The sequence below is a fragment of the Nematolebias whitei genome, chromosome 12, assembly GCF_014905685.2.
Source record: "Nematolebias whitei isolate Nwh7 chromosome 12, NemWhi1, whole genome shotgun sequence".
NCBI lineage: Eukaryota > Metazoa > Chordata > Actinopteri > Cyprinodontiformes > Rivulidae > Nematolebias > Nematolebias whitei.
In genome coordinates this window covers 23,846,902-23,870,987 of record NC_056509.1, presented here as the reverse complement: position 1 = coordinate 23,870,987, position 24,086 = coordinate 23,846,902, and the positions used below count along the sequence as shown (strand labels likewise).

General features: G+C 38.6%; 1 protein-coding gene across 1 annotated transcript in view; it reads right to left on the bottom strand.

The window, feature by feature from the left end:
- The window catches only part of atad2b (ATPase family AAA domain containing 2B), a 96,152-nt gene that overhangs the window by 31,117 nt on the left and 40,949 nt on the right, over positions 1 to 24,086 (bottom strand). Inside the window, exon 25 of the mRNA XM_037685751.1 lies at positions 1,166 to 1,921. Within this exon, the coding sequence (XP_037541679.1) occupies positions 1,166 to 1,921 (756 nt within the window). The remainder of the gene's footprint in view (positions 1 to 1,165; positions 1,922 to 24,086) is intronic.

The window sequence follows — 24,086 nt, the reverse complement described above, 5'->3', positions numbered from 1 at the left end:
CAAGGTTAAAAATGTTATGTCGGGTATCCTTAGTGACGTCATATTATGTGACCACTGTATGACCATAGGGGGCGGTGTTGCACTGTTACAGGTCACAGAGTATGGTGTAACACCGGGTCCAATCCACCAAACCAGAACCAGTTTCGGTTTAAGTTTCGTTTTTGACGTGCTGCGTTTCTTCACGTTTGCAGTTTAATAATAATAACTAATAGTTTAGTTTTTCCTGTGACTTATTTGCAGTATGATAAATGGTAGGAGCATAATATACACTCCCAATGTTTTGTTGGTCTTTTTTTGTAAATAATTACCTTTTTTTGCGGTTTTATTTATTTTTGTATCTTGAGATCTATGACGTGATCAAATATTCGAGTTCTACTCGGGTTTTATTATGTTAATGTTGAGTTTAAAAATTATATACTCGTTCACCCCCTAATGTGCACAGAGAAAACATACAAACTCCACCCAAAAAGGTCCCCAGCCAGGATTCGATCCGGCAACCTTCTTGCTGAGAGACGACAGCTCTGACATTGACATTGAGTAAGACTGATATTTTTCACAACATGAAGGGATACAAGGAACATCATTGTCTGTGGTTATCAGGAAATACATCTGCATCCATAAAACAAGTTTTCAATACCCGGTAGGTCATAAAATCCAAGAGGTCTAAAAATATTTTCCCCCTGTCTATACATTACATTACATTACATTTTATGCCGAGTGCAATTTTTAAGATTTGTTTGAGAAAACTTATAAATTTCTGAGTCACAATCTAGCAGGAATCATACAGTCCTTGGTAAAAATAGACTGCTGATTAATCAGATAATATTCACCTTTGATCAACAGTATTTTTGTAGCTGCACAGACTGACACCTCCTTGTTTTATAAAGAAGCTTGATATTCTATTACACAACTTGCAACATAAATCATAATGAACCCAAAATGCTCAGATTGGAAGATGACCCCTGTCCCCCAGACCAAGGTAGTTCTCCAAAATTCTGTAGCAGATGAGCAAGATCACTCCCATAAGATTTTTAAAAATTGTATTACTGTATGCTTGTCATTAACTCCTTCAGTGCAAACTATACTTTTTTTTTTTTTTACATTCAAAATGTCTTGAATACAAAGGTGTATAAAACAGCACTATGTTGTGAAAAATAATTAATACCTTCGTCTTGATCCTTTTCAACAGTTTCTGTAAGGGCCTCACAATCCAGGGGATGTTGCGCCTGAGTTGGTTTACTGACATCCTCGTCTTTGTGCTCGTCCTGTTCTGGCCTCTTACAGCCCTCAGTGGGGCTCTGAGGAGTCCTTGTGTCAGCCTTACAGCTCTTGAGACTGTGTGAATCCAGACTATCCATCGACTCAGTTCCATTCACACAGCCCACTTGTGAAACTAGGAGAGCCTGTGTGTGTTTAGGCTGGACCTGAGCATCTAAAGGCTTGAATGTTTCAATCAAAGGCTGGAACCCAGCCTGTTTGGCCTGACCGTCCCCATCTGCATTCAGCAGGGAATTGCCATCATGGTAGTGTGGCTCTATGCTCTCAGACTTTCCCTCTTTGGCTGTGGACCCCTCCTTCTCTTTAGGTTTAAGTCCCTCTGTTGCTTCACTGGCATTTGGGAGATCAGCAGAAGCCACAGCTGGGAGTTCATTGGAGCTCTCCTCCTCTGTGGAGGGACCAAGAGGATGACCGTTGGGCTGGGGACCTGTAATATCACAAGATGATTCCTCATCCTGCGTCAAACATGAGTCACTGGGTCCTGTGGCCTCCACCTCTGCCTCTGGCTCCACCTCTACCTCCGGCTCTGCCTCTCGCTCATCTTCCTCCTCCATTTCTTTTTTGTAGGTCTTTTTTTCTTTCTTTTTTCGTATGATGCCACGTTTCCAAGATGGTCGCCGGCAAACCCTTCGCTTGAAATGATCTGTAAAAGAAAGAAAATCAACTAAATTAATTATGGAGGCAACATGTAGAAATAAAATTAAAATCCATCACTCCTATCCACTTTTAAAGAAATCAAATATATATATATATATATATTGCAAAAATGAGTCTGAAACTGGGCGACACAGTAGCTCAGTTGGTAGAGCTGCCACCTCAGTGAATAGTTCGCTGGTTCAAATCCCGACAGAGGGCTTTTCTGGGTGGAGTTTGCATGTGTCTCTGTGCATGTGTGGGTTTTCTCCAGGTGCTTCAGTTTCCACCCACAGATCAAAAACATGCATGTTAGGTTGATTGGTAACTCTAAATTGTTCCTAGGTGTGTGAGAGAGAGTGGATAGTTGGTTGTCTCGTTTATCTCTATGTGTCCTTGTGATGGACTTTAGACCTGTCCAGGCCAGGGTGCACTCTGCCCCTCCCACAGTGATGGATGGATATGCAGCGTTTCCCCTACCATTATACAGGCGGGGTGCCTTACCCCGTCAACAAAACTGAGCACCCCGCCTACCAAACTGAACTTGCAACCCACCCCCCACCACCCGGCACTGACATATCACTAAACTATCGGTGCAAAATACAGGCTCTCTAGCTAAAAAGCCGAATGCAGCACTCACATCGCCTCTTCCCTCATGTTGAATACCCCCCGCACCCGCTCAAAAACTGTTAGTACAAGCTGCGCTCAGACATGTCTCCGTCCCCCCATCAGCAAAAATCATGGATCAGATGAGCACCCCGCCATGGCAAGCTAACTAGGGGAACACTGGATATGGGCACCAGTGGTCTGAAAAGGAAGAAGCGGGTTAAAAAAAGTAAGTAAGAAAGTAAGGAAAAATGTAAGTATGTAAGAAAGTAAAAAAGAAAGAAAGTATGTATGTATGTATGTTTGGATGGATGCTAAAAACTGAAGTATCTCAGAATTTACTGTGAACCCTGTAGCTTTCAAGCTGAGTTGAGCTTTTGGCCTTTCATGAAGAGTAACTTATATTTGGTAAGAGGGACGGCAGTGCAGTGATAACACTAATAACAGATGTTTCTATTGGGTTTAAAGGAAAAGAGCAAACCAGAGCCTGCTCTCTGAAAGGGCAGTGAAACTGTCACAGCAAGCAAACAAGACGGTCAGATGCAGTCAAGCTTCATTTACTGTTTGTATGCAGCACATACTGAAACACAGATCAAAGCATCAAAGTCAGAAAGAAGAGCCGCTGCAGAAAACGTTAATAACAGAATAAAACTTAAATCAGTTACTTGGGGAAAATATTTTAATCAGTTCCCATTAACAACAAAGCAAACCGATTTTGAATAATTAAAAGAAGAAAAAAGTAACATCTGTCAGGCTTTATTCAGCATCTCTGTCTAGGCCTGTCACAATAACATAGTTTGCTGGGCGATTGTCTCAGAAATTACTGTGAAAAACGATAATATTGTTTGAAATTTGACTATAATTAGTAATTATTGACAAATTTAAAAGAGGAAATGTTTAATTTGCTTAGCGTGTAGTACCTTTTTTGACCACCGGATGGCAGTATAAGACTGTTTGAACCGAAGGATGGATAGTGAAGGAGCGAGCAACGTGTCTGATTAAGAAATGGTGACATGGGCTGTCTCTCTTCGGTTCTCAAAATGGCGGAAGCTTGGTGTGGTTTGAACTCTTTAGCATAGCATTTTTTGCACAAAGCTTTTAATAAAAAAATCAGTAAACAAGTTCTCAGCTTCTTTTTGCAAAGAAAAACAACTTTTTACACAAAGGCACAGGTTTCAACTGTGTATTTTGGAGCTTCAACAAGACGGAGGTCTGTTAGCTTAGCTCATAGCGTAGTATCTCAGCTTAGCTGCTTTTAAAGATCTAAAAACACAATTTTGGACGGTTAAAACAGATTTCAAAGAGAAAAGAGAAAGGGAGGAGTCAGTGAAGAGCACCGGAGTCTTTTGTCATCCAGTGTCTTCAGTAGAAAGAGAGAGACAAGAAGAAACGATAAAGCTGATAAATGAAAATGACGTCGATAATTTTCATTTATTATGCGATTAATTGATTTATTGTTTATCGCGACAGGCCTGTCTCTCTCATTGTATAAGCTTATGTAATATAAAAACAAAAAACAGTCAAGTGCTTTACATTAAAAACAAAAACATTTTGTGGCATTTTGTGTGTGGGCGCACACAAATGAGCTAACAAACAGAACTACAAGGTGGACTTGATCAGATGTTTACAGTTTTAGCCTCTAGGATGCTGCAACTGGACAACATGATAATTTAAATCTACCAAAAAGAGATAAAAATCGACAGCATACACAATAAACAATGTATGCATTAAAGTACTTTAAAAAGGACAATAGCATTCTTTTACACACGTGTTTTTTCCCTTAAAATTCAACAAAGGTTTCACTGTATATTTTTGGTTTGTGTACCACACTGACCAAATGTTACCATTTAAGATAACACATTAGTTATTTAAATTAAGTCTCAATAATCTCCCAACTTCTCCATTGCTTCACCTCTTCCCAATGGTTGCCGTCAGCACAAATCCAGTCCTCGTGTAATATTTTCTCCACTCAAACTGTGAAATTCATGTTTTATCGGTTGTGTAAATTCACAAGAGAATGCACTTAAGTGCTGCTTTGAAATTTTTACTGCACTGTCCAACATACATAAGCATCCAACTGTTGCACATGCATACCATGCTGTCACACCATGCTCTCATAGGGAAATACATACTGGTCTAAATAAAAACACACAACTGAAAATTACTGTTCAAATGAAGAGAAATTCAACAGTTTCTGCGTGTGATAAAGTGAAACAAAACTGGAGGTTTAAAGCAACAAATTAACCCACCTAACACTGACCATCATGCCTATAGCTAGTGTCAAATCTTCTAAAATAGGAGAGGGCTTGAAGATAGTTTCAAGATGGGATGCAGCTTTCATTTTTGGTGCATCCTGATCTTATCTGAAGGAAGTAGACAGCAGGAAGGTACGATATACAGGAGGAAGACAGGTCTTCAGGGTTGACTGGCACATGGGATAGCTGCTCAGCTATAATAATATGGCAAGACAAAGAAAAAAGGAAAGCAATAACAAAGAGGCAGAAACCAGGCCAGGCATCTTGGGTATTTCTAAGCAGTGGCTTCACGTCACAAATAATGCTTCTATGTTTGTGTGTGAATCTTGTTCTCATCTAGTCAGAATGCTTATTTTTGACCACAATTTTTTATTAAACCTTCAGAATTTGTTTAGAGCTGTCACCTTGCAGTGGCCAGCTATTAGTCATATCTTGGCTTTGTTCACCTCCATTTAAGATATTGCATCCCTGACTACTATTTTTTTATTCATAGATTCAAAAAAACATGTCTTTAATTAAAAATAAAGCAAAACAAAGGATAAGATTAGTGCTTTTATTATAAATAAAACATAAAAATAAAACAAGCCGATGGAGATTCTGGCCATAACCCTACTGAAACACAGATTTTCCACAATCGTTTTCCTCCACCACGCAAACCAAAACAATTAATCAGCAGTGCAGCTAGAAGAGGTCTTCCTGGGGTCAGCCATCGCCACTGAAACTATGCAGTCTGCTCCTGAGGGAGAGAAAGGTGAGTCTGAACGGCAGCAAATGACTCGTAATAGTCAGCCCCTAAATAATGTATGAAAACTGTCAGAGCATGACGAGCCAACCACAGTAGAGGGGGATATGCTGATGGGAAGAAGCAACAGAGAAGAGAACCAGGGCTCTTTGTTATAATTAAAAGTGCCTCACCCATACAAGATTAATGTAGTTGCACAAAATTTCAAGCTGCCATCACACATACTGTACTTGGCAGAACAGCCTGTGTGCAGACAAACACTCACAAACTAATACAGCTTTTGTGGATAGAAACACCAAGAGACCACTATCCAACTGCCATCAAGACAGTATTAAATAAATAAGTCAGATCAGTGACACCCATGAACAATTCTGTGGTCTACTTTAATCACCACTGTAGGCTCAATGTGCAATTTTGTCAGCGCTACTCTCATTCATACTTACTTTAAACCCCAAGGCTTGTGAATTTTTAATTTCCTAGGTGTAGAAATATACTATTACATTTTTGCTTAGAGTATGTAAAGTGAATGACAAAAAAGTACTGTGTGTATCCCTGGTGTTCAAATGTGTGGCCTGCTGCAAACACAAAAGAGGAATAGTTTGTTTAATTTGGAAAGCCTCCAAGCATGTTTCCCCCTTCTAGTCTCTGCATCCCTGGGATGCCGCAACACTCTACGCACCCTCCTTAGCACAACTCACTCAGATTGCATCAGAATGTAGCAACACGCTAAAAGATCATATCACGCAAGCATGATGCTACACCCAAGGGTATCACGTCTGCACAAGGCTGTTTCAATTAGCATGGCTTGATTATTGGGTATAAGGCCAGCGCAGATTAAGATTCTCTACAAATAAGACGCGTTAGTGCATGCACACTCCACATCATGGATTTGCTGCCACCACTGAATCCCACTTCATCCAGAACCCTAATGCGATTCTGTTCCAATGATAAAACAACCATGGCCTCACTGCAAAAGTTGTGTTTATGCTAAAAACACGATGGAAATGGCGTCCCAATTTTAGAAAAACATGCTTTTGAGATGCTATTTCTGAATTTTGCAATCAACAGTTCTGATAAATCCACATTTTCTATCATTACACTTTTCGTGTGCCAGGTGTCGACAGGGATGAACGAGTGGGGGTCCATCCGACTGCCAAATATATGTGGGCACACAGTTTGTTTCTGAAATTAATATGAATCCTGTGCAATATTAATAGCACATATTATATGAATAAAATACATACATTTAAATGAGATGTTCAGCCTTAATTGAGGACCAGTCGCACTACACAATGAGAAGTCCAATGCATCCTTAATCCATCAACTTTTATCCATCAACTTTCACCACTAATACAACTTTAAAACAAAGTTTATCAATGTGATAAATATATATGATAAATTACAAACTAAAATCACAACATATACAGAAGCTGAATATAAATGCTTAACGAGCACTTGTTTGAAGGTCATCAGCTGAAAAGAAGTAAAACCTAAAAGAACAGATTATCCAAGTGCTTATTTTTAAATCACGAGTGTAAACAGTAACTGGGTTGATCAATTTTGGCGGTTCAGAAAACTAAACTCTGGGTCTGGTTCTTAAAAAATATTATATCATCAAAATAACATAATAGGATGTTTTTTATGGATTATTAAGTTGTAATAAAACAAGACAGATGCCTACTGTAATCAACTCCATAAAATCTGAAGCAGGACTTTATAAGAAGTGAGATATTCAATGTTTGTAATTTGATGATTTATCAACTAGTGATAACCTGGAATGCTTTTTCATTAGGCTGGCTTTAACAAGCAATACAAGATCCAGTTTAAATCTCAAGTACGTTTACTGACAGAAATTGAAGCAGCAATTACCTGAAAACATAAGCTGTGCAAGCACATTCTTTATTTCACACATGCAGGGTTGCCTGGACAGAAGCCGTGCTGTACCGACCTATTTGCTGCTGCGCTTTTGTCAGTGTGTATGTTTTTAATAGAAGTGCAAACTGTGTTGCAAAGAAAATGAACAATAATTTCCTTGCCTCCAGAGAATGTTTGTTCAGTAATTCTATTCCAAAAACTTGCATTTAAGATGCCGGGTCAACACTTTAAAACACATGCAGGGAAATGCATTACATTATTTTCAGACTAGTGGCAAACAAGTACTCTTGAAAACATTAAAGTAAACAGGTTTGACTGTGTATTTACAGGTGCTACTTAATACTTTCACTGGACTTCTAGCTGCATTATCAACAACAATGTAAATTCATTTCAATATTATATACTTAGAGCAGAGATTTAGGAAAAAGTCTGTTTTTAGACTTTCAAATTTAAGACAATAAAAATAATCATTTTTGCATTAGTCATACTAAAGGCTTATTGTAGTATCATAAATTCAGTATCAAATTATTACCAATTGAATACTACCCGTAAGTGTTACAATTTATGATTCATGCAAACAAAAAGTAAAAAACATCGAATATAACTGTTGTTTCGGAATTATGATGTTTAGCTGTAGGAAGAATTATAAAGAAGTATTTTGTAATCATCGGAAAAATTAAAGTGATGCATATCCATTACTTGTAAACAAATATTTTATTCAAACTGTAAAAGAGCTACAAGGCTGAATTATATACCGTACTTTTCGGACTATAAGGCGCACCGGATTATAAGGCGAATTAAGCTCAACTAAAATATTTCGACAGATTTTCGAGCACCGTGCACCACATAAAATCCGTTCAAGGTCAGTGAGCACAAGCTGAATTAAAACATCAGACGCACCGGATTATAAGGCTCACTGTTGATTTTTGAGAAAACTCAAGGATATTAAGTGCGTCATAGTCCAAAAAATACAGCAACAGTTATTTGCTGTCTTCCCATACAAGCTGCAACAAATAAAACCCTGTACATAGATTAAGGTAACTTCAAGAGAATATTTTCAATAGTTACTGTATATCAGAGTTTATATAGGAATCATCATCAAAATTGTTCATCTTTTAATAAGTTGATACAAAACCCACCACAAATTCTGTAAATCCATTAGCCTGTTCAGCAATTAGAAAATAAATTTTGGGTATGCATTAAGACATTTTCACAGAATTACCCCATTCTTAATCCGTAAACAGCAGTATAACAAGAATTCATGGTATGAAATGTAAAAGGGCAGCAGGATGGTTCACGTCCCTTTCTGCTCATGACTGTGCTAAAATAAATGGTGTGTCGCAGCCTTAATCAGACATTTTGCTAAAATTGCTTTTGTCTGTTTTCTGCCAACAGATCTGCTGCACTGATGACCTTGAATACTTGTCATAACTTGCGTATTGCCACAGGGGAAAAAAGGTCATAATATACATCAGTTTAATATAAAACAATTTACTAAAATAAAAATAATTGTAATAAATGCCACAGTACATAATTGCATCTGTTCAACAAATGGAAATGTATTTAAAAAATACTGTTTAAAATACAAATAATTTGCTTTATAGGTCCTCACTGTGGAAAATCAAATGTAAAAGTAATTTGGCTGATGCTTTTAGTTTAAGCATCAAGACTTGATTACTTTGTTTTCCCAACTGTATCCACTCTCTGGGGGGTTTTCAGCCATTTCTAAATCATTGAGCTGAGCAGTAATTAACAATGCAAGGCAGTATATTTTCAGCCACAACTGCTGAACAAACTTCAGTTCACTGCTTCTCAACCACTTTAAATTTAAAATTTATACTTTTTGTTAACATTATATTATATACATTACAATACTGAATTATCAAAATTAATTTGTAACAAAGAAAAACTACCCAAAACAGGGCAGTTTTTTTTTTTGAGGGTATACAAATGATTTTAGATGCCTTTGCTCTGTTGAGCTAGTAATACTGCTCTACATTAAAAATTTAAATCACAGATGGAAGTCGAATTAAAATTTTACAACTGGCTGGCATCGAGCCCAACTGAACTTAAAATGGCTTCTTTCCAGCTGAGTAGTAAAAGTTCATATTTCACACGTGTTATTTTGAATGAAACATAAAAAATGATTAGCCAACGATAGAACTAATCTTAAATGACAAAGTGCTATATGTATACATACACACAGCCTAAAAAAAAGTATAATTTAAGATGTGCTTGTAAACCAGTACTAGGATGTTGGTGCCAGCAGGTGAGACAGCTTGACCTGTTTGTTTCATGTCAGAAGATCATGTATGATAGATCTTAATTGTTGTTCCTCTTATGTCAGAATCTCACTGGACAACAACTGCTGCCAACTGGACGAACGACGTTCACAAAAAATTCTCTGGAAAGTTTTGAAATGTTTGTGAAGGGTCTTGTATTCTGTTTATAGGTATCAAAGATTGTTTTGTCGCATGAATTGTTTGCATGTTCAATAAACTGGTGACAAATTTTCTCTCAAAAAGTTAGTTATTGCAGACTTCTTAAACCCATTTCAAAAACATCTCAGTTTAATTAAGCGCCAGAGCTGTACTTTTACATCCGCAGTGTAGTTGTCCTGTAACAGAAAATATTTGAGGCTTCAGCCCTGATTGCCTCGGTCTAAAAACATTGCATTTAATAAAAAATATTTAGGTCCAAATCTCCACTTCTTAATTTCAATAAGAGTATGGTGCATTATACGCCTGTCGCCAAACTAATATAGAGCAATACAGCAATCTAAAGTAATGGCCCCGACGAGCAAAGGCCTTGTAGAACCGTTGACCTTTGTGTGTGAACTCGAGAAGAGCGGGTATGATGAAAAATGTACGCGACACTCCGTCTAGTGATGATGCATGCATGTATCAAGTTTCAATGAATTATCTTGATTGGGTCAGAAGTTATGGCCCTGACAACAGAAAGTTGTCGTATAATAAAAACGTACTCCAGAAGATTAAATCAAACATGGAGGCAGCTGAAAGTGAATACAGCTCTACCCATGGAGAACAATGCAAGTAGTGCAAACGAATGTGCACTGCCTAGAATACAGTATCGCAAGCCTTGTATACCTAGAAGGTCATGATGTGCAAAAACTGACCATGTAAAAAGAGCTGGATGACTTGCATGGCACTTGGGCACAAACAATTAAAATTCAGGGACACAGCAACTCATAATTTATCTGTTTGCAACTCTGTTCAGTGCACTGAGAAGACTTCTGTTGAGACTTGGCGCTATATAAATACACTGAACTGAGCTTTGAGTCACCAGTAAGTCACAACCAGGTGAGATACTGGCTTGACTGGAATAACACTAATTTAATCATCCATTGATACTTTATTTCATTTGATTTCTTTCCTTCTTTTTTGTATTCTCCACTTGGTAAAGTACAGCCAATCAGCAGCGTGTAGGAGTCTGAACTATGGAGTAAAAAGAAACCCAAAGATCTAATGAGAAAAATAAAACATGGGACAAGTCAGACAGAATGCGATGGTGACACAGGGCTTCTGGGACTCTGGGTCATTTGGTCATGAAAGGAAGACGGGCGTTTGTCACTTGATGTGACACTTTGATCTGAAACTTGATGAAATGTTCAAATCAATAAATGATCCCATCCTTGCTTCTTGAAATTAAGGGCATCAGTCACTATCGCTCTACTGCTATATCGCCAGCTTTTCATTTCCCCTTTTCACTCCTCGTCTCATTTTCTCATTTCAAGTCCAACACATCCACACCACAATGCACGGTTCACACAATCGTTCAACAATTTGGAAAATAAACCCATTTGTTTTATTGCCAAGGCTAGAGATCAATACCACTCTCCTTTCTGCACACTAAAACCAAAGCTGGAGCCGTTAAAGAGTTTGTTTAGCTAAGTACAAAGCAGTAGAGATCTATGCATGGCTGTGCTAGGTAACAAAGCTTTGCACCTTTAAAGCTGACTAGGAAGTATTGCTTTTTTCCTCTACACAATCTATACATACATGTGCAAACTTCGTTATATGCAGGAAATATTTGATGGCTAGGCAAATGACTTAAGTGATGGTTCAGCCGGTTGCCTGGCAACATTCTAGTGAAAGCAAGACTTCACTGTGCTACCAATTTGCCATCTGTTTGGTAACATGTGGAAACAGAGGTTTCAAAAAGACAGATGGAAGTCCTATCCAACATGGAAAGCAGATAAAGGAACTAATCTGTGCAATGATGGTACCGTCAAAACTAGCCATAAGTGCCCAGCACGCCGTAAAGGTGATGATGACATAATCAAAAGGTAATACTGCAGCAGATGAAGCAGCAATAACAGCCTCTAGGTATGAACTGGCTACACTAACACTTGTAGTATAGTTAGAACCTGCTATTATACTTGAAGACATCATTCACATCCAGAACAATGCAACACAGGGTGAGCAACAAGTTTGGTGCCGGAGAGGAGAAACTAAAGCTGCAAATAGTTTGTGGAGATCATACGATGGATTAATCGCTGCACCTGCGTCTCTGTTGACAATGTTAATATCAGAATCCCATGGTGCTGATCACTGTGGTCAAAGTGATGTTTTAAATAGATTATTATTATTAGCAAGGTTATTGGTCACCACATTTGAGAGCTCTGGTTGATGAGGTGTAAAACCTGTGTGTCATTTGTACTCAAAGCAATGTCAGGAAAAGAATAAAAATGGCTGTTGGACACATTCCAGTTCAAGAAGGATCAACTAAACATCTGCTCATTGATGTGTTATATATACAGAGTAGTCCCTCGCTACTTTGCGGTTTGTTTTTCGCGTTTTCTCTACATCTTTATTTTTATGCTCATGTTTATTAAATGTTGTAATGTTAAATGGTTTTGTTGCACCGGGGTCTGAGAGGAATGTAATTTCAATCCTGTGTATGTCCTGTACATATTGCGGTTTTTGACAATAAAGTGACTTTGACTTTGATATCGCGGTTTTTCAAAATAAGATTGGACAGGACACAATTGGCTGATTGATGGATGAGCCATGGGTTGTTTATTTAAAATAAATTATTTTAAATAATTTTGCACCATGTGTGAAGCCCACAAGTACTAGGGAAATCTCACTCCTGCAGCCGATCAGCTGATCTCCTTCTCTGCCACCACACACATTTCCTCCTGCAAGGGTTTTTGTGAAGAGTTAACCCTTTGCTGCCCAGGTGCATCGATCGACTTTTGTCTTCCAAATTAAAATTCAAAGTGTGTCACATTGTAAAATCGTCATGATCACAAAATATAAACGTGTTAAAAGTTATTTTTAATTATTTTAGAACTTCTCTGTTCAGTTGTTGAAGTGTAATTGATCAGAAAGTACATTTCTGCTCCGTGCTACAGAACTGAAGCTGAAGCATCCCTTTGATGTCCTGCTGCACTCCTCTTCTCTACAATTCAAATTTAAATACTGTAACATTTTATATAAACAATCCATGCAGTATGATTGTGTATTTAAAATGTTACAGTATTTAAATTTAAATTGTTTATTTAAGGAGGGAGATTGTGAGTAACAGGTGATGAGTGTGATTACAGCCTGGGACGTGTCATGACAAAGTTTACTGAACTTGAACTTGGACTACTGTGTCTCTACTTTGTGGTTTTTCACTTATCGTGGGTGGGCGTGGTCCCAAACACCCACCATAAAAGAGGGACTGCTGTATATGATCAAGTCAGTACAAGTCGTCATTGATCGATTCAGTAGATGGGTTGAAGCATCTCGGCTCATTCATCTTAATGATCACCTGATGAATTAAGGCTGAACTACACCAGCAAGTCTAAATTTCTAGCTGCAAAACAAGTGATTGCATTAAGTCATATTGCTCTTAAACCATTTCATGTTTACACAAAATTCTACTTTATCTACAAGTATTGTAAGGTATCAATTTTTTTTTTAATTACAAAATTTTAATTGGAAATAAAAGCATATTAACCTGGTCATTTCACAATGTAAGTGGTACTGCGTAGAATTGAGCTGGTAGACACTAAAAAGTAGGTCACTGTGCAGTCCAATCCCACAGAACAACAACAAATACTTGAACAAATATGGAAGTAAAGTCATAAGAAAGATGAGCTGGGGACATAATTTAGTCAGGGCATCTATCCTTTTCCTCTCTGCTGCTTAGTAAATGGCCAGTGGGATGAAGGTGCCTGTGGTGCCCATTTCACAGAAGACAGATGTGGCCGAATGCACCGGCAGTTTCAAGAACCGCTGAAGATGTCATGCCTGTGCACATCTGTATGACCACAGCCTGACACGGAAGCTTTCTGGGGAAATTATCCTTTACCCAAAGCAAAAATATACAGTCACATGTGTTAGAAAAATATATGTACCACTTGGCTCATTTTCACTGATATGAGTGAGCAGTGTCTCAGAGGAAAGAAACATATACTGGAAGGCATCTGGTAAAAGTCTTTAGAAAGAACTGATGGACAGTGTGTAAAAATAAACTATATAGGAATTTATAGGTAATATTACTGATGTATGTCACTGCTGTTTTGTTACTTCCCTCTGTTGACAATTTTACAAAAGCCTAGATCAAAAAGCGCATCACGTTCACTATGAATGATAAAGTGGTACTTTGATAGACCTCTTACACATGCTAAATAGATTAGACACCAATAGTGTTGATCGGGGATGACGTCATGAGAATTGTGGGGATCCCCAAAGTCCCGGATGTCGGGCAAACAATTTAGCAGACCTCATTCATAATGGCCACCTTCAATGTTTGTCCATGTCAATTTAAATGAAAACAGCATCCCCAAGGCCAAATTGCGCCGCTCAAGGTGGCTGCATGCTAGAGCAGCTCTGTTACTTTCATTCAGATATTTTGCTTTTGGAAACTTTAATTCCTCTTTTGCTGGATGCAAATCACATTTTTTTTTTGGATGATTGTTTCCTCTGGTATCAGATGCTGTGCAGCTGGAAGGATTTTTACTGAAACGTTTTACAGTTGGATATTTGTTATGATGCGTAACCAAGGCATTTTTCTACAACCAACAGCAGCTGAATGGCATCTCAAAGGCTCAAATAATATCTCAACTACAGCCCCAAATCTCAATGAGTAGAAAAGGATGCTCTGTGGATGCATTCTCATCTACCTGCCAGCTGTGCTCGAGTGCCTGACCACTGAGATCCTGGAACTAGCAGGATTGTGACAGCAGAAGGACAGGCTCGTCCCTCGGCACCTACAGTTGGCTGAGTTGGCTGTCCGCAGCAACGAGGAGCTCGGCAGGCTGTTGGGAGGAGTGTCCATCGCTCTGGGAGGAGTTCTGCCCAGCATTCGGGCAGTCCTGCAGCCCGGGGAAACCGAGAGGCCAGCCGAGTCTGGGTGGACGGATCTAAGTGGGTGGAGGTATCTGTGGCCAGATCTTCAGATCCGCTTTAGGACGGACCTTTACAAGAGATTCTTCCTGCCTACAGACATCAGTATCTATAACATCTCTTAATGAAATGAGGATAACAAGTTACAACAACAAATAATTTCCCTTTGGGATTAATAAAGTATTTCTGAAATGCATTGGAAGGAATATATTGGAATATTTTGAAGGATACAGTAATGAACAGGTCAAGTTCTGGCTGCAATGCAGGAGACTAACACTGTCCGGCAATCAGGCCGAATTGTACGTGTTGCATTCCCTGTGTTTACATGCTTATTTGTGCTCTTTCACCTCGGAGAAAAAGAGCACGGATGACAGAAGACTTGGTGCGGGATGCATGCCGTTGATTCACCATGTATTGTATAGGTTTTCGGCGGCAGGATGAGGAATGATTTTGTCAGCTGCTTCTTTTATTTTACTGTGTTAGCCAGTGTTAGCCGGTGTTAGCCGGTGTTAGCCGGTGTTAGCAGTTACTCATTAGCTATTAGTGATCGGTTCTTTGTTTTTCAAAAACACCAACAGCATGAATTTATCAAACAACACTGCTTCAAATACCAATCATAAAGCGTGAGGTGACCATCTATCCATCCATCATCTTTACCCGCTTCTTCCTTTTCGGGTCAAGGGGGTTACTGGTGCCCGTGTCCAGCAGTCACTGTGCGTTAGGCGTGGGACACCCTGGACAGGTTGCAAGTCCATCACAGGGACACAAACAAATGAGACAAACAACCATTCACACAGAGACCATGACATTTTGAACTTTCTGCAAAGAGCAGATAATCAGAAGGATAATGTTGGTCTTGCAAACAAACCTGCAAGTCATTTCAGCCAATCAAGGACTAATGCATCATGGTTGTGCAGTTGTTTTAATCAATTACAACTTATCAGAATGAGGCAGAGAGCAGGGAAAGCTCCCCATTAGACTGCTTGGCGCTTACCATCTTCTGATGTTGACTGAAATCGACTAATTCACTGCACTATGGTTTAAAACAAGTAGAGTAAAACCCCAGGGGGCCCTGTATAATTTTCTGTTTGTAGTTCAGACTAAATGCCAGGATGTTGGACTGCTCTTTGGTGTTTGTGCGAGGCAGAGCAAATAGAAAACTTCCATCACAGAGAGCGAAGATCAAAGATTCACATTATTTGGAATAGTGCATTGGCTCTGTGAAATTCCAGACTTGTCAATACACACCTTAACAAATGGACAAACATTCCTAGACGAAAACGAAATTAAAAGTGTTAGAAGTCCAGCTATTAGATTAGGGAGTTTGTCAATAGAAATGTCTCTGTCTATATGTTCATTGTGATGCTTTGACAAAAATAATTTTCAATTTGATAAGTCATTTTATGATTTAATATTATTTTGCAGACCAATTTTAGTTTGTCTAAAATTAATCCAGGTTGTGAATTAAAACCTGTGTGCAATTGCTGAGTTTCATTTAAAGTTTTAACTTGGATCGTGTTGCGTTGAGAATCAACAATATTTTTGTCACGCCTTGAAAATAGGATTATGCTAATAAATCTACCAATTTTGCAAGGTCTCTTTCATCATTAAGTGTTTTTAATGACCGTCGGCTACAACCCCATAAAACTTTAGCTCAATACCTGTAAAACTGACTTAGTTATAGACATTTTATGTTTGCTAAGGTTGATAAGCTATACAGGGCATTTTGAACTGGATTGATTCCAAATGTTAATCAGTTATAGTTTTATTTTTTATTTTTTTTTAAGTTTAACTAAAAAATTTTCCATGAAATATTTTGCTGACACAAAAACGTGCATACACACGTACACAGGCAAAACCATCATCAGTCACTTTTTGATGGCAGGCAATAATTAGCTAAAGCATTTTATAACAATCAATTATGGTCAGGAGCAAAACACATAAAACATTCAAAGCCTGCCACCATCACTATCATTCCCGCCTTTCTTTCGCCCCAAAAGAACAACTTGAAGTAGATGGGTGTTTAAACGCTCAGCGCATCCACACTCAATCATTCCAGCGATACTTCCAGGGTCAGATCTCTTAGCCAGAGATGGAAGCCATTTACAGTAATATGCTGCTGATAAATAAAATACAGGGCGGCTGTGGCTCACTGGTTAGAGCAGTCGTCTTCTGATGCAAGAGATGGGGGTTCGATTCCACCAGCAGTCACATGCTGAAGTGTCCCTGGGCAAGACACTGAACCCCTCATTGCGTCCGATGTGTGACCCATTGGTGTATGAATGTGATCTAAAGCATTGATTATTCTTTGTATTGATCTAGTAGAGTGCTGTATGAATGGGTAAATGAGGCACAGATTGTAGTGTAAAGTGCTTTGAGTATTTTTGATAAGATAGAAAGGTGCTATACAAGTACAGTCCATTTAAAAAGATGATCATCCAGCAATATAAACTGTGCAGACTTGGAACACAAAAACTACTGTGCAGGATAATACGCTGATAAGAAAATATCCCCTGACTTAATTTACAGAGACATTAAAACTCATGTCATATCATGGGATGGGAAGGAGGAGGCATCACAGATGATTTTACATTCATTTCACGCTTGATGCCACAATGATCCAAAAAGCATCTGTTCCCACAAAATGGCATCGCAAGCCCAGAGCTTTGCATAGATGTTTATTGGTGAGTGCCACAGAGTATCAGAATGTGATGCTCTGGGTCCCTTTAATCAAAAGAACCACAAAGCGTTCTCACAAGAAGGTGTCCGGTTCCATCACCGGTTCTTCTGGCAAGCTTCTTCGTATTCTTCTTTTAGACACTTATATGCTGTAATTCTGGCCCTGAAGAAGCTGTGAAAATGTTCGATGAATAAGATAATTCATCACCTTTTGATGCGTTTGATGCTGTTCACAACAACTTACTGTGAAACTGATCTGTACGCAACAAGAATAAATAAATGAAATACAAAAAAGTATTTGTAGCTGACCTAAAGATTCGCAATGTTGTTTTCTGCTAATTCAACCCCTTCGATTGCATCACCTTGGCTCTCTTATGGCAGTCCAGTCTTCAAACTCATGTCTGTCTTGGATGTTTGCCACTGTGATGTATACTGGTTCCTGCTCTGGGAGACTCCTGTGGTTAGCTCTTACATTCTCTAGCCATGGGGCATTGGGGTTATGCAATGCTTACTTCTTCTATATGCTTCTGCAGTATTGTTCAGTCTCAACCTCTGTTCTTATGGTATTCCTATGCTACTGAAGTCCTCTTTGGATGGAGCAGTGGAGAACATATTTATTCTTCTAACTTCTGCTTCTCTACTGAACCTCTTAAGTAGGTATACAGAGCTGTGAGGTGTTTGGTCTGTGGAGCCTCGGGTATGGACAAGTTGCAGGATTTCCAAGAAATCTCTCTCATCCAAGAAAATACTTTCTCCATTGTACCTTCTTGTGGTACTGACAGTTGGCTACTTTCTCCGTTTTGCCTTGATCTTGGCTTCCGTCTTCCTTCATGGTGTTCAATGGTCCTTATGGCGTGTGATATTTATCTTGTACATATTTACAATGTCGAGCTGAAAGTGATTCAGTAAGGTTTCTCTGTTTGAGCCTTGTTAAATCGCTAAAGCAACATTAGTAAAGCCATCATAACCTGCTTCAAAGCATTTCATGTTCAAACTGTCAGTGAAAATTGTTTGTATGCAGTACTACTTATTTGTGGATTATTTTCCTGATATCCCACACAAAAACAAATGTAGGTAGTAGGGATGCATGATATTGGATTTTTGGCCGATATCCGAAATGTTAAAACTTATTTAGCCGATAACTGATACCAATACCAATAACAATATTTTTCCCTTAGACCAACTTACAGAGACCACATAGCTTTCTCTGCTGTGGAATTAAAATACTACATTATTCTGCATGGTCCTTGTCAGTTTGGCCTGCTACCAAATACAGATGCCAAAAAGGAGGCTGAAAATGATTTAACACTATATAAATATACAATATATATTTTTTTTAAAAACAGCGCCTTTTATATAGGTGCTACTTTGATGGAATGGCCAATGTCTGATATTTAATTTTATTGCTAATATCGGCCGATGCAGATATATACCATGTCGATTATACTGTGCATCCCTAGTAGGTAGACAAAATAATTAAACTGTGATAATGTAGTAAATTTAAAAGCTCAACTAATATTAGATCAAGCACGGTGGCGCAACTGGTAGAGCTGCTGCCTCTCAGCGAGCAGGTCCTTGGTTCAATCCCCGGTCCAGGGGCCTTTCTGGGTGGAGTTTGCATGTTCTCTCCGTGCATGCGTGGGTTTTCTCCGGGTGCTCCGGTTTCCTCCCACAGACCAAAAACATGCATGTTAGGCTGATTGGTAACTCTAAATTGTCCCTAGGTGTGAGTGAGAAAGTGAATGTTTGTTTGTCTCGTTTGTCTCTATGTGTCCCTGTGATGGACTTGCGACCCGTCCAGGGTGTACCCCGCCCCTCGCACAGTGATTGCTGGACATGGCACCGGCGACCCCCGTGACCCAAAATGGAATAAACGGGTAAAGATAATGGATGGATGGATATTAGGTCAATGTTGGACTACTGACTAGCATGTCAAAGTCATCCTAGAAGCCCCTCAGACATATTTTTAGCAGGTAATCTATTAACAGTTCATACAAAGCCTATAAATTTTTATCTCAAAGTTTTTTTTTTATTGTTTTGCCAAAACTTACTATTTTAAGTAATTCTCATGATTCTCGGCATAAGAATTAATAGTCAATGGGATGCATCAGAACATGAATACACGTGTGAACCTAAACTTCTCCATCACCCCCCCTCCCCCTAGTTAGACAATAGGTGTCTTGCTCAGACACCACAAATGTGTGAAGTTTGAATATTAGGGAGTCAAACTTGCGACTTACCAATCCCAAGTCAGTTGTAGTACCACTGAGCCACCCTAGTATATCCAATTTAGTAGTTCATATCTTTATATCATTAAAATGTTTTAAAACACATTTTTCTTATAAATAATGAAGTGATTGCCATATTAGGAGATTGAGTCAAAGCTCAGACGTATCCAGTTTTAAGTTAAAAGTTTAGAAGCTTTAAGTTAAAACACAGAATAGGTATGTAGCTAATGGCTACACCTTCTTATTCAAACAATGTACAGTTTTTATGCAGCATTCCTGCCTTACTGTTTTGTACCCAGCTGAGTTTTTCCTGTAATATAATTTTTTTAACTCCTCTCATGCAGCCTGCTATTCTTAACAAAAGAAGGAGTTGGGTTATTTAGAATGATTTTTCATCTGATCTCTAGTTGAAAGATTGATTTAATTTGTGTGAAAGAAATCATAAGATAACACACGAAATGCTCCTTTTTATGTCAACATGCATACCCTGAAGGACACATTTAAAAGAGATTTAAAAAAAGAAGATAACCACTACTATAGTACATTTTATCTGAATAAAGTTCTATGTTTTGCTGAGTCAGCTTTTATGCATAGAGCCCAACCACATTAAATTTGCTATGTAGGATACCTTTTTAGTTTGAAGAAGTTGATCGTGCTAAACAAAAAATATTACAGCATCTGCTATAAAGTAATACATAAAGGCTTCAAAACATATTTTTGACTTCAGATATGCTCATTTAAAAAGCAAATGCATTAGAAAGACAAATTTCTAGACTTGTTTTATTCTAATAGTTGTTTTAAGCTGTCTTACTACTTCCTTGCACACTGTGACCAACGCATCCTATTTTAGTTTATTCTAAGGTAAAGATCATCCCCTTGCTTTTATACAGAACCTTATAAAGTGTATTATTTCTTCAGGATTCAAGCCTTACTGATCGTCTGACATCAGAAACATTGAGAGTAGGTGTATGTTTACCTGATGTGAGAAACAAGGCAACTACATGAATGCAGCCCAGTGCCTGTTGACTTGGACATGCTACCAAGTAATATGGTAAACGTTATGCAGTCACTGGACTATTAGTCCTTTCTTCTACAAACAGTTCAACTGTCCAATACAGACATTTTCTGGTGTCAGTGGAAGAACTTCGACAAACTGTGTCAAAAATGAAGCTTTAAAACAGTTGGGTCTGTTTTGGCCAACTTAAAACTAAGTCTGCACAACTTTTCTTTAATTTGACCTTTACCGAGTGCGTTTCTTTTATGATGGCTCCTTTATAATATTTTACTACAAAAAATAGACCACATTAGAGCAAGTAACATATGCATATTTATACATAAACATGCATCTTTTTGTGTGTGTGGTTCAGTCACATTAACGCACATGCAGAGTGGAAGCGGGTAGGTTTGGCTTCCATTCAGCAGTTCAGAAAAATCCAACAGATTGCATCATTAAATAAATTACAGCACTTTCCAAGCATTCCTCTTCTATGGATTTAGTATCAATAATAAGCTGCAACAACTAGTCATCTTGTATTATACAGGCCGGATGAATGTGAGAAATCCAATTAAAGGCATTTTAACGGCAGCTGCTTTAGTCTGCTTTATGACTATATTCAAGTTCAGCAACATAATATTAAAAATATTATCCTAGAAAGACTTAGTGTTTAGTTGTGGTGCATCTGACCCAAAAAAAAAAAAAGAGACAATTTGCCTACAAATGTTCTGAGGTGTTCAGCAGACGTCTACATAACACAAGTCCAATTAAACCCATTTGATGACAGCACTGTTTAATAATCATAAAGATGTAAAAATAAAATGGATGTCTGCATCGATTCCCACTTACAATTCTATAGTATATTAAAAAATAATAATAATGGCATCAAGACATGCTAAGAAACGTAAAATAAATCGACGGATAATTAATTTTCAGATGAATTTTCAATAATGTTACTTATCTGTTTGAAAAGAAAAGTGTGGCATAACGAAACACGGAAAATATCAAAAATAATAAACTCAGCCTAAAGCCTCTGACAGTTGCAGACAATAAAAACTAACTGAGCAAGCTAAACATCATCAGTGATTGGGAAAACAGAGGGTTTAATTATGAATGAGAGGAAGGCACTCCACATGAACCACATTCTTGTGGCGGTGCACTTCAAGTGAACCCACGACTGTGGCCCTCGGTAATGGGCTCTGAGTTTTCTGCTGCTCCTGGGAGGGAGTGGCACAAGGCGGGGGTGAAGAAAGATGGGTGAGGAGAGAGCAGAGAAACCATGACAGAGCAATCTGCACAGGCTAATGGACACCCCCCACCCCCCCTCCTGTTTTCTTGTGCATTAACAGTAGCATTCTCCTAACCCTCAGTGACCTGGCAGGAGCAGCAGCCACTTCTAAACAACTGGGCTTTTCTGCCTCCACTGCTTTTAACACCTGATTCAGAAATAACCCAAACCCTCAAAAAGCCTTCCATGCAACCTTCTCCATGATTCAACATACTGCATCTCATCCTTGCCACCACCCGGTCAAAACTGAATGTCACAGGCAATTTCTCAGCGTTGGGCAAATAAATAAAAAAAAGAGGTGCAGCCAAGAAGGAGAAGCTAGCCCAGATAAAAAGCTCTGCAGAGCTGCAGACACCAAAGCAGCTTCAGATAGGCTTCCACCTGCACGTAGTGATCTAGGATAAATGCAACTTCCAAGTGACCTTTCAGTAAAGTGCAGCTTTACCACCCCATAATGGTTCAGATGTAGTAGTGGGTGCAATGCTACAGCTTATTCATTTAATATTGTCACGAAGACTTAAATCTCATCCTCAAACAGATCTTTTGTTTAGTGATCCGAGTCATACCTCAAGATGCCTTGGTGCCTTGCTATGGTGCTCCAGGTGAGAATTAAATAAATCCTCCGAGTTGCCCTAATTTATTACAGCCCTTGTAGAGTCTGATAACTCTCAATTGCTTCTAAATTGGTGGTCCACATCTGTGACATTATTCGGCTTTCCTGATAGAGTGCAGCAACCACCAGACTGAGGAACAGCTTCTGCCCTGGGGCTGGTGGACTCGTGAATCCCTAATCAGAATTATCACTGCGAAGAAAAATAAAGAATCGCTGTGATGCAGCTTTGATTGTTGATATGTGCTGCTGATTATCCGTGCTGCTGATCTCATGCTGCTGATTAGTTCAGGCTGTTGTATTCATTCAGTACTCACCCATCCACAAAGACTCATGTTCGTGCTGCTGTTGTTCACTGCATTGTTTTGCACTATCACTAACTAGCATACCGGTATATCTTAGATCTTTTAGTGTACCGTTTGGCGTTTATTTAGCATATATCTTAGTGTATATCTTGGATCCTTGTTTACTGGGTTTTTTTTTAAACACTTTATATTTTTGCTATTGTTGAATGTAACTGGGAACCTGTGTACACAATTTCGTTCCACCTCATGTACCACATGTGATGCAAACGGCAATGAAGAACCTTGACAAGTTGCACATAAAAGCCCATACGTGAGGTGTGTTCACATCTGGGAGCTCTAGTTACATATTCACCTTTACTGATAAAAATGCATCACCACATAACACGTTTTACAATCTACAGCTCCTAAATGTTTTATAAAAACATGAACAATTTTTTAAGTCCAATTTTAGTGTAGGAAGTTTTATTTATTTATTTATTTGCCACCAAATTAAAATAATTTTGGTGAAAACGAAACTACGTTCACATAAAATATTTTAGTACAAACTTTTCACTGTTTTGTTACAAATGTTGAAGGAAAAGAAGGAAAAGAGGAAAGCCACAGAAGGGTCGAAGATGCCATGTACAAGGAAATGCAAAAAAGTTGGTGTGACAGAGGAAGACGAGAGGACAGGAGACAGATGATTTGCAGTCATGGCCCCTAAATAATAACAACCTCAAGAAGATTTATAACTGATTTTCACATGTCCTAGGACAACAATATAAACTGTATAGATTGTCATTGTAGTAGCAAACAAAAGCACATGTTTCTTTGAAGTTAGAACATCTACCTAAAGAAACAGTATTCCATCACCAACACATATGGGTTCCTTAAGGAGCACTCTCATGGGAGAAAAGCTCCATCTAGTGCTCAACTGTTGCATTACACAAGCACACACAAATATCTAGATTAGCAGGAAATGTGCTTGTATCAGCTCTCTAAATAATATGAAGCAGTTTAAAAAGTAAAAGCTTTAGTTTTGATCTGTGCAGAATACAGAAACAATTTAACTTGCTTCAGTCAGTACTTTATGCCTGAGCACCTAGTATTTTGTGGCTATATTTTCTTCACAAGCCCATTTTATTCTCCGTTGTCTGAGAGCTGCAGGGCTTTACATGCAAAAACCTGCTTACCTCTGATTTGTTCAGGTACCAGCTTCATTAGTCTGCCCCCTGCCCATCGTGGGCCCTCCCTTC